Raw genomic sequence first — 13,756 nt, 5'->3', positions numbered from 1 at the left:
GTATAGTTCTGCGATAGCTATTTGATCTCAAGATTTGATTAGAAAAAATAAAAGAATCAGTTATACGCGTAATTTACGTTAGGTCCAAGACATCTGACTTTATTTCATATGAGATCGGCTACAGTTATTCGTCCTTTTCTTTAAACTATCGCGAGACTTGCTAAATCAGGAAATAAACTCGGTATCCTGTATTATTAGCACCTCGTTCGCTCGAATGACGCGCCACGATATAGTTTGGATGGAGAACAAGACCAAAAACAGTAAAATAATAATGTTGAAAAATACTTAATAACGATCTCACGGAATACGTAGAAATTCGTACGTCTTGTATGACGCGCGAAAGATGGAAGCTGGCAGGAATGGTAGCGTTTCTCCTTGAAAATATCTGAATCGATCTTTCCTCCCCTTGTGTAGGTACCTATGGAAGCCCGGCCACCGGCGTCGCGACGCCTACTCGAGCTCCACCCACGCACCTCGTACATGCGCAGCGAAAGTTCGGCGGTTGACATGTCAACGAAACCCTCGTAAAACGTACCGCTCCTTAATCAGCCCGACGGCAATCAGTGTGTCTACATTTAGGGGCAGTAACATGTTCTCATAAACGAGCCGTCGTTGCACCGACTAGCCCGACTGTCCCCAAATGATAAGAGGCGAACAAAAATGTAATCAGGTCGCGAATATCTTTCATTCGATATTACGTAAATTAATCTTCTTTCGAAATTGCAGCGTAAAATAAGTAATCGAATTTTTAAACTGTATTCGTAACTTAGTGATCTCGTAGATTTTGAGAAGCAGAAACAACGCCGTTAAAATAATTTCGTCCGTCGAAGAAGCTATTTAAAGTACTAAAAGGGACGATCAAGCGAAACTCGGAATAGGAAGACAAATTCTAGAGCATTCAGGGTACATCGGTGAGCATACCTGCGCCGTAATAACAAGAGCGTCGTGCTTGTACAGAAGCAAACAGTCTATACAAGGACGCAACAATGAATGCTCGCGATACGGTACAATTTTACGAGTAGTAAAATCGACTCGTTTCCTTTCCTCATCCTGGTTCGTAATTTAGGGTATGTTTACCTGCAGTTAAGTACCTCGACGCGTCCGTGACGACGAGGACAGGCTGTCATTTGGTAGAAATAAGAAAAACACCATATAGAGTGGCTACTTCAAACGCATACAACCCTAACAATTTCTGTAAACACGCACATTTATCCCCCTTCTAGCCCTGTTGGCACGTAATTCGCTCTACATTCACCAGAAACCTCTGTTTCTCGTGAATACGGAAAGTTTATCGTAACTTTTCGACTTAGCCGACGTATTTCCAATACTATATGTATTTACTGTGGACATTGGGATTATACGATCTTTCCGCTTCGTACTGAGACACGTAACGATAAACTAAGAGACATCTAAAGCGATGTCGCACGATAAACGAAAAATAAAATTGTCCGTTAAATTAAAAACATTGTTTTTAATTTAACGATCGAATTAGCTGCGAATAATTTAATTCGATTAAAGCTAAGCAGTCGTATCTGCACGTTATTACCCGATTATGAAAATTTCGGATAACTTTTCGTAATTATTTTCGTTTTATTAATTGGCTGATACGAAACAAGTTGAATTTTAAGTAAATTAGGGGCCGTAGATATTACATAAAACTGCGATCACAGTGTGACAGTAAGTTGAATATAATTGGCACATTTTACTTATCTTTTTCTTAAACTTTTACAATAACGTTTCTTTAATCATCGTGTAAATATAAAGAATCCTTTATTATTACTTACTTAAATCTATTATACGTTCTTTTACAATCTGTCATGAAAGACGTTATTGTTAAAGTATAAAATGTTCATATACAGAAGATGTATGTCGATGACAAATAAAAACTTGGATATCACTGAAAGCAAACGATAACTTATTTAAGATAAAAATGTTAATGTTCGTTAATAGTTAATTGTACTTGAAACCTGAGAGACATTGTACTAGCACAATTTCTAAAATTATAATCGTAAAAAAACTTAAAATTTCTACACGATAATACAGGTTTCTTAGAAAAAAAACGGCAGTCTCTAAGCAAATAATCTGAAATTATTTGATATTAAAATAAATATTTAATGTATCAGTAAAATACTTATTATTAGATATTATATTTAAATTTTATATGTACATTCAAATCAACATTACTTTCCCCATATTTATACATCTTTTTGTAATGTACATCTATATATTAAGGAATCAACATTCCCCAAATTTCAGCACTAGATAACACAATGTTCATTTTGATTGAAAAACAAATGGATTATAGAGTAATTTTTGGTTAACAAGCTCCATTTTTAAATCGGCATTAAAGTATTAAAGATAAAAATGAGATTTAAAAAATGTTAAGGATGTACACGTTACATGCGATCATATTTCCTTCATTTATGACATATATTTTATCAGCGAACTTACTTGATTATTAAAATAAATCCCGGCATACCAATTGACAGTAAATATTAAAAGTTTTGAAGAAATGAAATAAATAAAATAAGTATATTAAACGATCTATTATAAGAGATAGCGATTAAGATAATTATTTATAATACACCTAAAATTATTGTTTCCATCTTAAGATATAATACTATAAACCATACGTGATTAGCGATTAGGTACTTAAGTTATTAATTGACAAATTAATTTTCCTGACAAAAAAAGCAAAAGGAAATGTAATTTTCTCTAACAGAAAATAAATACTGTTTTCTAATACAAAAATAATAATTTCTCGCACGAATATAACTCGTGATAATACGTTTATATATAAATAGAAATTCAACTTTCCTACTTTGATTTCTCTGTCCTTCGTACATTCGATATTAGTAGACGATTATTTTGGAAATTTCAATAAAATTAAGCGAGATAAAAAGTAAAGAAAAACGAAAGAAAAGAAAAATCTATGATTATAAAACAATAAAATTCTCAAGTTTATAATTTGCAAAAGAGTTTATATTTACATGTTAATTATTAAATCAAACAAAACTTCTTTTACCAGGAAACTAAAACGCTATTAAAACGCGATCTATTTCATTTGGACGGACATTGTGTTAATCTGCAACAAAAAAAGATCTCGCGTATGCTTCGTTTTTTCTTTCTAAATAAAAACTTATTTTTCAACTAATGTCAGTCAAATAATAATCTTAAATCGAACAATGTACATGTTACAACAACGTTATTATACAATAATACAATCAACATGTCATTTGTTTTATCTCGAGAACCTTCAGAGGAGCATTCGAAGGAATCATTTTATATATATATACATATACACACGTATAAGTATCGCGTAATGAAGAACAGCAATATACACTGCTTTAATCATCATTAATATACGTATTATTCATTAATATATGTATGATATATCATATATATGAACATACTTCTATATATTGATGTATATTATGTTATATATATAATATAATACATATTTCCACATATGTATATATTTATAACATTATTTTGACAATGCATATGTATGCATATATACACGATATGATATAATTTATATCTGAACTATCCTTAAATTGTATGCGAGGAGAAATATGTCATTAAAATCGAACTCATAAAATATCGGTAGTATTAAGAAACATTTTTCCTTTTCTATTTTTCAGCAACAACGTCTCGTTAAGACTGATTTTTAATTTATTTTTACACAACCAATCATCTCTCTTTCCAGTGGATACCGTCTTGTATCGTCCTTTACAGAATACTCTGTAAATGCGTATGTGTATGTGTGTATGTCTGAATGAACGTGTAATATATATGTGCGCACGCGCGCCCGCACATTCATCACATTTAAATGTACAAGAATGTGAAAATATTGTGTGAAACAATATTTCATTAATTCAGAATTCATATGAAAAAGCGTGATAATACGTATAATATATGTTCATTGTAAACGACGTACACTTGCCTGAAGTACAAGTTACCAGTAATTTAGCATCGATCCAACATTGGCGAACGATAAATGATTTCCTCGTGATGAGGGAACAATGCCATATTTGTTAGCTCGCACGTAGTAATTATGTTTTTGGTAGTGTATCATTGCACATTGTTGGAAGAATCCAATCAAATTCACAAAAATCAACGTGATTAGTAATAACATTAAGTTAGTCGCCATAATATCTAGAAATAGATTTAAAACCACCGATAAATAGTATTCCTTTTCTTTTTTTCTGAATTGATTACTTGTTTTATACATGTATATATTTTTACGACGTAAGATAATACTACTTACAACGTTTGCTTGCGGAGCAACTGAAACAAGGTAGTTTCAATTTCATACTTAATATCCATGCACTTCGTCGAAAAAAATGGTAAGTATAAAAAAGAGAAAGAAAAACAGAGGAAACAATTAGACTCTCCTGTTCTCCAACTCGAAAGGTGATATCAATTTACAACAATATTTTAACATAACATAATCGTTATAATGCTAAATAAGAAAATAAAGTATAACCAGTAATCTTTCGCTTTTTTTTTTTTTTTTTTTGAAAGTCAGAAACGTACGAAAAATAAAGCGATTTCAACTTAAAGTTTGGAACTAAATAATAAAATTTCTCTATCTATATTACTTTACATCCAGCACTCTGAACCAATTAATTTTTTATTAGTTTAGCTCGACCAATGTTAGAACGATCGATTGTCCTGTTTATACTCGTCAGAAAAGAAAGTCAATACAGCATTTTACAACACCTGACCCACACACGCGTGTTACATCAATGCCACCACTCGTACATTTAAAATAATGACAGCCTAGTTTTATTTAAGTTTAGCGAAATCGATTTCAGCGTAATTGAAGCCTTCTTGGGATGCTGACGAAATAGGTGCCACGTTAGCAACCTCAGGAAGATCTAGACTAGCGTAGTGCAAAATTTCCGCATCAATTTGCACGAAATTCTCCTTTTCTAAGGGGCTCGGCATGGCGGTAGGTGTAGGTGTGGGCGTCTCGTCTAGCAATTTGGGAGACGAGGCCCGTTTTTCAACGGTTGGCTTAAAACCAGGTAACGTCGGACTGGTGTTTGGAGACGCAGTGATTAAACGTGGTTTCGATACGTTCAAATCGGAAAACTTCTTTGTTATAGCGTTCAACGTACTATCTTGCGAGGTCAATGAGTTGTTTGATATCACGCGACTAACTTGACTATCTTTCCCTGTAGGACTAGACGGTCTATCGTTAATTATTTTCGCCAAGGTTTTATTCGCCTCCGTTACAGAAATAGAATTGATCGTGCTAACTCTACTATTTGTAGTTTCTGCCATTGTACGATCGTTACTGCGTTTAGAAGTCATATTCAGCTCTGAAGATTTATCAGTATCCTTTTGGTGAGTGAACGATTTCTCGGGTGATTGCGGACTGTTCAAGGAAAAAGGGAAAATAGTCGCGGAGGAACCTGTTGGAGTTGCCCGTGGCGGCGACGCCGGTGTACTTGCTAAACTTTCTGATTCCGGACTTCCGTTTAGAGGTAAGAAACTAGGCGTTTTTATAGGTTTATTTCCCGCTTGAATCGCGATTGGTTGCGAACGAGACTTCTCCTTTCGACTACCGGCTCGCGTCGCTATTGGTTTACGATTGTTTCGACTGCTCATATTCATATTCATATAGTCTTGTTCTAAACTTGTTCTTGATTTAAAACTCATATCAACATAGTCGGCAGGTGGGCGCCGTGGAAGATCGACCGGTGCTGTTCTCGTGGCTCCTAAAACATAAATTATATCTACACGTTAGACGACAATTAAGTTTATTTATTGAAGACATATGTTTTAAAGAAATATTAAGTCACACACGGTGTTATTGAAAATCATTAAATATAAAAGATAAAAATCACTTTTATTTTTTTAAGAAGCTATGATGAAATGGTTAATTAATTAATACATATATACATTTGAAAATTGTTCAATCTTTTACCTGGCGGTCCGTTCGATTGCACACACTCTTCTTGCATAGGCGATGCAATTTGCTTAGGACTTGTATCGGATTGTGACCAATCCTCCATTACACCATCCATTCTCATGTATGGTCCTTCTGCTTCTTCCACCGGTTTCAAAGTAGTAATTACAGGTTTGTGTATGGAAGCAGAGGACGATACATGAATGTGACTATGATTCTGATTGGCAGTGATTGTATTGTTATTGTTATTACGATTAATCTGAAAAAATTTGAAGAAATAGGAAATTGAACAAACAAGAATTAATATAAACGTGATAATGTTAAATATTCGGCGAAAAACAAATTAATTTCACAGGACAATCAACCTTAAAAATATCATGTTAATACATGCAATATTAAAATATATAAATTAATTAATTTCAGTCCAGGAATACCTTATTTATGCGGCTCATATCGACGTACGGGGCAGTGGTCGACGACGGAGGTTGTCCAGGAGACATATCAACGTAGGAACTGGTGTCGGTGGCAGTAGAATACGAATGCGACTGAGATTGCGACTGCGAATAAGATGAAGGTGGTGAATTGAAGGTTGCAGAAATATTGGGTTTCGTGAAGTCCAATTCCATTAGGTCCTCCATTCGTTCGGAAGTTATAGAGCAACCGGAATTGTGTCCCCAAGAACTCGATAACAATGGCGCTGAGTTTGATTTATTGGAACTCGAGCTTTCACAACCAACTGGTAACGCTGCAGTGACTACATTCGCTAACCTGCCAATTTCAGGTCTCTTAGATCTGCTGCCTACAGAGAACGCTCGTACTCGGCTAGCTTCTTGTTGAGTAATGTCCAATCTATCCAAAACAAAAACCAGACAATCATGTCTTCCATCGATACATTTCGCCTATCTTCGTATAAACAATTTCTTTCCAATATCTAACACTACGTAAGATTAATAGAATCAAATACGAAGTTTCGTACCTATTTTTGCGATGCCTGTTTACAGGTTCTGGCCGAGACCCGATGGAATAGGCTCTTGCTGGTCTAGCTTGCAAATCCTCTCCGGGTGGAAGAAAACTCGTTACTTTGTCTAAATGATACTCGGAGAAACGCAAATCTGTACTGGGTGTACCAGATGTAACGGAACAACTACTGCCACCATGCGACAAATCATCGGCAAAATGGCCATTGTGATTATGTGAAGGATCCATGTCGACGTATCCGTTGTTTCCAACGGGTGCCATAGGTACGTAACCTTCTGGTAGAGTGTTTGATTCTTCTACAAGGGAAGACCCTCGTGAATGCGAATATCCTGTTCCTGAACTCATTGGCATGTAACCACCGCTGCGCCCAGGACTTGATCCAAAAGGGCTGCACATTTCTATATAGGAACTTTGCTGTAAACAAAGTAAAATTCCGCGCGTTATTATTTCGTCATTTAGCTATCATCGTCAGATGATGCAATATATATGTCATAGTAATGATGCAATTTGAACTTCAATTCTTAGACACGTTATCATTTGTTTACTTAATAGTAGAATCTCGTGTAAGTAAACAAAATTACGAATTATTTAATTCATTATTTCAAATTATACTAAAAACAACTAGAGGACGCAACAACAATAAGTGATAAGATCAGAGAATCGTACTTTTCATCGTCATTTACAAAACTTATTCTTTTTTCAGTTTCGTTTCGGACGTTTAGATTTTGTTAAAACAAGATTATTTATAATCAAAAATTTTCAAGAGAACGTATAAAGTAACAGAACTTTGTTAATCTGTGCCAAGAATGACCAAAAACATAAATTTGGGCGCTAAGAATAGTTAATCATTCATCGCTTAAAAGTGACTCATATTTGTAGGTTTGCATAAGCTACATGTGAATATAGAAAACGTATTCGAACAAATATACATAATGCCTTTACTTAAATAAGATGATTAAAGTTCGTAAATTTATATAACTATTGTATTTTACCTATTCTATCAACTCTACCAACGACCCACCTGAGAAGGAGAATGCGACTTGAAATTTGGCGAATATTTATGATGCGAATGCGACGTGGACCACGGAGCATAATCGTCGCCATTCTCCTCCAGAATAACAGGTTCGTCAGGCGTTAAAGAATGACCGTATCTCGAAACGGTACCCTCTTCCAACACATTTTCGCCACCATCGTCCATTGAAAGAGATGATCCCGCGGAGTCCGTGGAGCATGCACCGGAAGCAGGACTGATAGGCATCGAAGTGATCGGTGGTGAGTAGGATGCGCCTTTTCCGTACATAGAATGCGGTCTCAGAGTACTCCTAGGATGACTTAACAGTGATGCTGGATGGCTCTCGCTGGTGGTACGAGCCCTCGATGGTAAACTGTCACATCTGTCACGCCCGTTTGCACCTAGAAACATATTAGTCAGACATGTTGTTGCAAAATATTCAGTTTAGGGAACAAAATTCGAAAAGCATCCATCCTCCCAGCATAGCAGCGGTTAGTTCATTTGCATAGTCAAATGATTCCATAGATCTGTATAATATTTATGCATATTCAGGTATACAGGTTGTTATTTATTAGAACATATATTTTAGATCAAGCAATAAACAGTGATCAAAAAGATGTATCCAAATGATTGGGATAGTGAGACGAAATATATGTATACTTCGAATATGAAAGATGTTACGGAAAATATAAGAAATAGACAAGAGAATAATTTCACGTGTGAGGAGGACCGGTATGACGGTAATGAAAACACCAAGAAAACACATCATTGAGACTGAATGCTGTAGGAAATATTCCATCGATTGTGTTGGCACGCTGAAAGAAACGAAAAGGGAAGCGTTACTTCATTATGAAGTATCGTGCAACTAATCGCATGCGAGTAGAAGCTTGCATTTCCACGGCAACGCGATGGTCTCATGGAGAAGTAAGTTATATATGACGCAACAGGAAGTAGTTTCAATTTCGAACACATCTGCTTGCGTATTTGGATTCCCATAGAAAGGAAAAAGTATAGAAAGAAGAGGGAATAGAAAATAAAATGGGAAATAGCAAGGCAGAGACACTGAAAAAGAAATAAAGAACATCTCTTGCTGATTTATCGTACAACGAAACAAAAATACATACAGCGTAAAACTGATCTTTTAGATGATTGCATTTGATTGATAATGGCAGCTAAGGGCAGCGACAAGGTTCTCTGATGGGATATTGTCGCGGTTGTGGTTGTGGTGGTCACGGTAGCGGTCGTAGTGATGGTAATAGTGGTGGTGATGGTTGTTGTAGTTGTACTTGTTGTAACATGAACGGATTGGGAATTATTGACGGAATGGGGATGACTCGCTACCGAATGACGACGTCTAGTGGTAGTGGCACAGTTGTTATTAGTCGAGGCAATCCCAGCAGTCCCAGCCCCGGTACCAGCAACGACTGCAAACCATACAGCTCTCACTGTCGTACAATTACTTTTCTTTTTCCATATACTTTTTGCAAAATCTAATCGACGTGATAATGATTGAGATTCGATCGAAAGATTTTTATTGAAGAAAATAACAGTTTATAGGTATCAGAACATCGTAAACGTAAAAAAGTTCCTATGTAGCAAAAATTATCGTTGATCAATCTTTAGAAATTGAATAAATTTCTACTTCAAAGAATGCAATACACATTTGTTTTTGTTCTACTTGGCCTCGTTAATATGTATGTTCGCCAACGTCATATGTATGGTATTGAAACATATTGTGCAATACTAGAAACTACCATTCGCACACGGTAATCAATAAAATCCTGTTTGTTTCGCCGACAAATTTTTCGATTAACAATCTATCACGATTATCGTGTAATTATTCGGTTATCCTATAAAAATTTGACCAAAATATTTTTAATTAAAAAACTATAGAAAGTAGTGAAACAAAAATCATAGAAAGAAGTTAGAGGTTTTTCTTGAATTTCATTTAAATAAACATGAACTTCTTTTTAAACAGAAAATTCATTCGTGTAAAAATAGAAGTCTTTTAATAGGCTATACGTATGTATATGATAAGAATACTTTAACAACAAATTTGAGTATATTGAATCATAATCGTGTTTGTCACCCTTTGATGCCCACATCTTATAAAAAAAAGAAGCATACAACTGCAATGACAGAAAACAGACCCGTGATCGTATTGCAAGAAGAGGTACTCTGAGTCTGATTAGACTGCTCCTGTTCTTGAAGTTGATCCACCTGCTCCTCGTGCGTCCTGTGTTCCTCTGTAATACCCGCAACCCATTTGTGTTATTCTAAGCTGAGTTTTCAATTGTATATTTCGTGATTCAGCCGATATTTCGAGGCATGTAATGTAGTGCAGTTATAGTTATGGTCTGATATAAAAAAGAAAATCAATGTCTTGGACAATTTACACATAGAAGCAAAAGGAATTTGTAGGATGATTTCTGTGCAAAGGAGCTTCTGCGTAAAATGTTCAGTATTTATAAAAAAAAATTGAAACATCAAAATATTATAAATATATTGTTAAAGTATTTACATAATTGAAAATATACTCTGGAGGTGAGTGCTAAAAACCATAACTGATATTCTCTTAAAGTATAAATATGATTTATTAAAATTCAGACTCACCTAATGGCGAATTATGAAATCTTTGTCCAGCATGTCGTTGCAGCACACCAATTGGCTTGCTGGCTTCGGTGGCAGAGGAACTGCGAATTCTTTCGCGTGGCCCCACATCATCTTTCTTGCTACTAGAATTGCTCATAGAATTCATAATAGCAGCATGCATATTATTTGCTATATTATTGTCTTCAGCTTCCATCCATAATTCACCGCCACCAGTAACAGCTGAACGACCTACTTCCATGTAGAAGATACGTTCCATATATCCGCATCGTCTGATACAAATTAACTGTGGAGCAAAGGTTTCGCATTAGTCTTTCTTCTTAAATACACTAAATCTTAGACTATGTCATCCGTTAAAGTAGCATGCTTACAGGGAATTCTATAGTGTCTGAATTATCCTTTGCCCCGATTTTCACTAGGCTTAATGTTCGGTCAGTTAAACATAGCCTATAGGGGCCATGAATATTCTTTCGTTCACCTAGTCCTTTTTTCTGCATTGTAACTTGCCATACATGTTCTGAAATAAAATATTACATTTATGCCTCATCATAATTAATAATTAATAATTAATAATATATAACATTGTAGAATCAACAATGTGTGATATAGTATTTAACCTCATTATAACACTGCATAATATAACATATAACAAGATTTCCACATTTTATAACAATTGTTTATAAATTATTACAGCATATATCTTTTTATTTTATACAGAACAATACAGTTTTATATTTCTCACAAAGTATAATCAGCAATTTTCTAAGCAATTATTAAAAATATATTCGGAAGAGATAACAAAATATTGAAAAAACGTTCTTCTCCTACTTATTAAAGGCAATGACGCATTTGAAAAAACAAGTAAACAACTAGACTTATAGTTCAAAATATGACACTTCAACGAAATTGGTATTCGTAAATAACGAATGTTTGTTTGAAATTGTTTTTCAACGCGTGAATCTCGCGTTTCGTCCTTAATATGCGGCCTAATTCTAATTCAAATCATGATAGCGCATTACCAAATATAGGCCGAGGTTGCTCTCCATCAGCTACATCTCCGCTCTGAAGTAAAAGCATCGCTTTCAGCCATTCATCCAATTCTTTCTCACTCTCCAGAATCAAGCAAAAGCATTCGTCTTTCGTATACAATGCGATAACATGTTTATGTTTGGTGTCCATGCGTCTATTAATATTGAAACAGCTGTTCAACAAGATGCTGCGCTTTGGCGGTTGCCTATTCTCAAATTTCTTTTTGCTATCGTAATATTCGAGACACGCGGGATATCCTGGTGCCTCGCCACGCAGTACAAAGAATTTTTTCTTCTGCGTCTTTAGCTTCTTCACGTGACCGGAGAGAACAACGGGACCTCCTGAAGGGGAGACTAAACCTCTGCTCGAAGACATCGCGCAGTGACGATCGAAAAACCCGTTGTCGCCAAAAATTTTGCGTCTTCTCTGTCGACGCGTAATATTGTACCATTTAAATGGTATAGATGATCAATTCGTTACGCATATTTTACTATACCCAAACATACTATGTCAATAGTTCATTGTGGTAGAATGCGTGTTCCCACCCACGTTGTCAGAGCAGCAGCTCGACTCGAAAGACACACTTCCAACTTTTGCACTGGAGAAATAACACCATATAGATATTTCAATCGGTACAATCATATATCGCTGCTTCTATCGGCGTAAGAAAATTCAAAGAACGTTTCTGTAAAACCGCACGCTCGTGTTGCTGTTTTTCTCTTAAACAACGTGTAGCCGTTCTGCTTTTAACGTGGAGAGGTTGTCGTCGATATCGTTGTACTCGAAGCAAGCCAATGGTGAAAGCACGTGTCGGGGGTAAATAAGCAATAACACGCCACCATAGTGCATGTGCACTCAATGTGTACTAAGGGCGTCGCACGGGTCGGCCTCTTCGATGCGATTCATGCGAGCATTTATTATCGAGTAACCACGTTTACTAAAGTCACGGAATTAAGAAACAGTCCAATCCACGACGAAAAATCAACAACTCTTCGTAAAGTGAATTTCTCGGTAAACATAGAAATTATGTACCTCTTGACGAGATTTCTGCGATCACGGTTCTCGTTGGGTTCCACCTGTCACGCGGCTTCGTCTAATTTCGCCCGCCACGGTTCGCGGTTCGCGTGGTATCCCAGGACGACAGATTGCATGGAATCTGAAGCGGCCTGTATACGCTAGCATTTACATATTTCGCATTTGCAAATATGTTGATTTGGAAATTACTCGGAAAAGTGGAAGTATCATTGATCCGGGATAGAACCGCAGGTACACCTGTTTATCGCGTTGAATAATACAATTTATAACGTTGACCAGAATGGTTGGCGCGTATACACAGACAGGCATGGACACATATAAAGAAAGGGTTGTATACACGATGATACTGACAATGAGAGACAGACACACGCGGGTGTTTTCACGTGTACACGCAGCAGCAGCAAGCGAGCGCGCGCGCGCGCTTGTGGTCGCTTGCTTGTTTGCTCGTACGTTTAGAGGAAATACGTAGAGAGGTAGAGAAAAAGAGAGTGGGACAGGCGATGCACACGTAGGTGGGTGGTTGAACCCCTGTTATCACTGGTAAGCGCGGTTTAAAGGCGGCCTGGTTCGGATAAATAGGCTATTGTCAAGGGCAGGTGAATTTTTTCATGCGCAATAGTAGGCACATCAAAACACGGCAGCATTCCAGGTCGATGCGAGAGAACGCACTCCTCTTCCCACACCCTTTATACATATATCGAGCACTTTGCGGAAACACACGAATGGAATTCACGATGTGGTTAACAACACTGTATCATCATGCACGACGTATCCTGAATGCGAACTCTCGATCAGGCATACGCAAAATCCGTTCACGACAATCACATCTGCTTGAGGTGAAAAATTCGGGTCTCCTTTCGTACCCACCATCCCTCTCTCCCCTTTCCGCCCGCGTGCAAGCGACAAATACCGCGTCACTTGGGATCACGAACGCGTGCTTTGACTGTTTTCTTTGATAACCGAATTAAACATCACTCGATTCCGCGGTTCCTCTCATACACGTCAATCTTCACGATTCAATGACACGCACGTATCTTCAACTTTTTTCCGTCGCACGCCTAGACAGCTAAATAGGCGCTCATGTCCATCTTGTAAAGGTCATGTGTATGGTAAGCTCCGCAGTTGTAAACAAGATGTACGCAGGCGCTAACCGCTCGAATGGCGGCGACGGC

The 13,756-nt window shown here is 36.7% G+C and overlaps 1 protein-coding gene across 7 annotated transcripts; it reads right to left on the bottom strand.

Moving 5' to 3' along the window:
* Window positions 1-1,753: 1,753 nt before the first annotated feature.
* On the bottom strand, window positions 1,754-13,681 carry LOC126872507 (insulin receptor substrate 1). 7 transcript variants are annotated; one of them, XM_050632562.1, is made up of 11 exons: window positions 13,452-13,681; window positions 11,540-12,821; window positions 10,892-11,037; window positions 10,524-10,806; window positions 10,061-10,156; window positions 9,035-9,334; window positions 7,920-8,311; window positions 6,897-7,312; window positions 6,355-6,769; window positions 5,939-6,179; window positions 1,754-5,729 (listed from the first exon to the last, which is right to left on the bottom strand). In XM_050632562.1, exons 2-11 carry the CDS (start codon window positions 11,922-11,924, stop codon window positions 4,792-4,794), a joined length of 3,612 nt encoding a protein of 1,203 aa, XP_050488519.1. In that variant the 5' UTR covers window positions 11,925-12,821; window positions 13,452-13,681; the 3' UTR covers window positions 1,754-4,791. The 7 variants fall into 7 exon arrangements, with proteins under 7 accessions (XP_050488519.1, XP_050488518.1, XP_050488523.1 ...); XM_050632561.1 differs by having other exon boundaries at window positions 11,540-13,681; XM_050632566.1 differs by having other exon boundaries at window positions 12,582-13,681.
* Window positions 13,682-13,756: the final 75 nt, after the last annotated feature.

This window comes from Bombus huntii, chromosome 13 (genome assembly GCF_024542735.1).
Source record: "Bombus huntii isolate Logan2020A chromosome 13, iyBomHunt1.1, whole genome shotgun sequence".
Classification (NCBI taxonomy): Eukaryota; Metazoa; Arthropoda; class Insecta; order Hymenoptera; family Apidae; genus Bombus; species Bombus huntii.
Note: the sequence above shows the minus strand (reverse complement) of the source record. Positions and strands in the feature narration are given on the sequence as shown.

Excerpts from the sequence above, each read along its gene's own strand:
- LOC126872507 (XM_050632561.1), bottom strand. The coding sequence starts at position 11,924 with ATGTCTTCGAGCAGAGGTTTAGTCTCCCCTTCAGGAGGTCCCGTTGTT. Across the intron at positions 10,157-10,523 it reads ATTTCATAATTCGCCATTAG|AGGAACACAGGACGCACGAG; the intron begins GTGAGTCTGAAT and ends CGGGTATTACAG. Across the intron at positions 6,180-6,354 it reads ATATGAGCCGCATAAATAAG|ATTAATCGTAATAACAATAA; the intron begins GTATTCCTGGAC and ends AAATTTTTTCAG.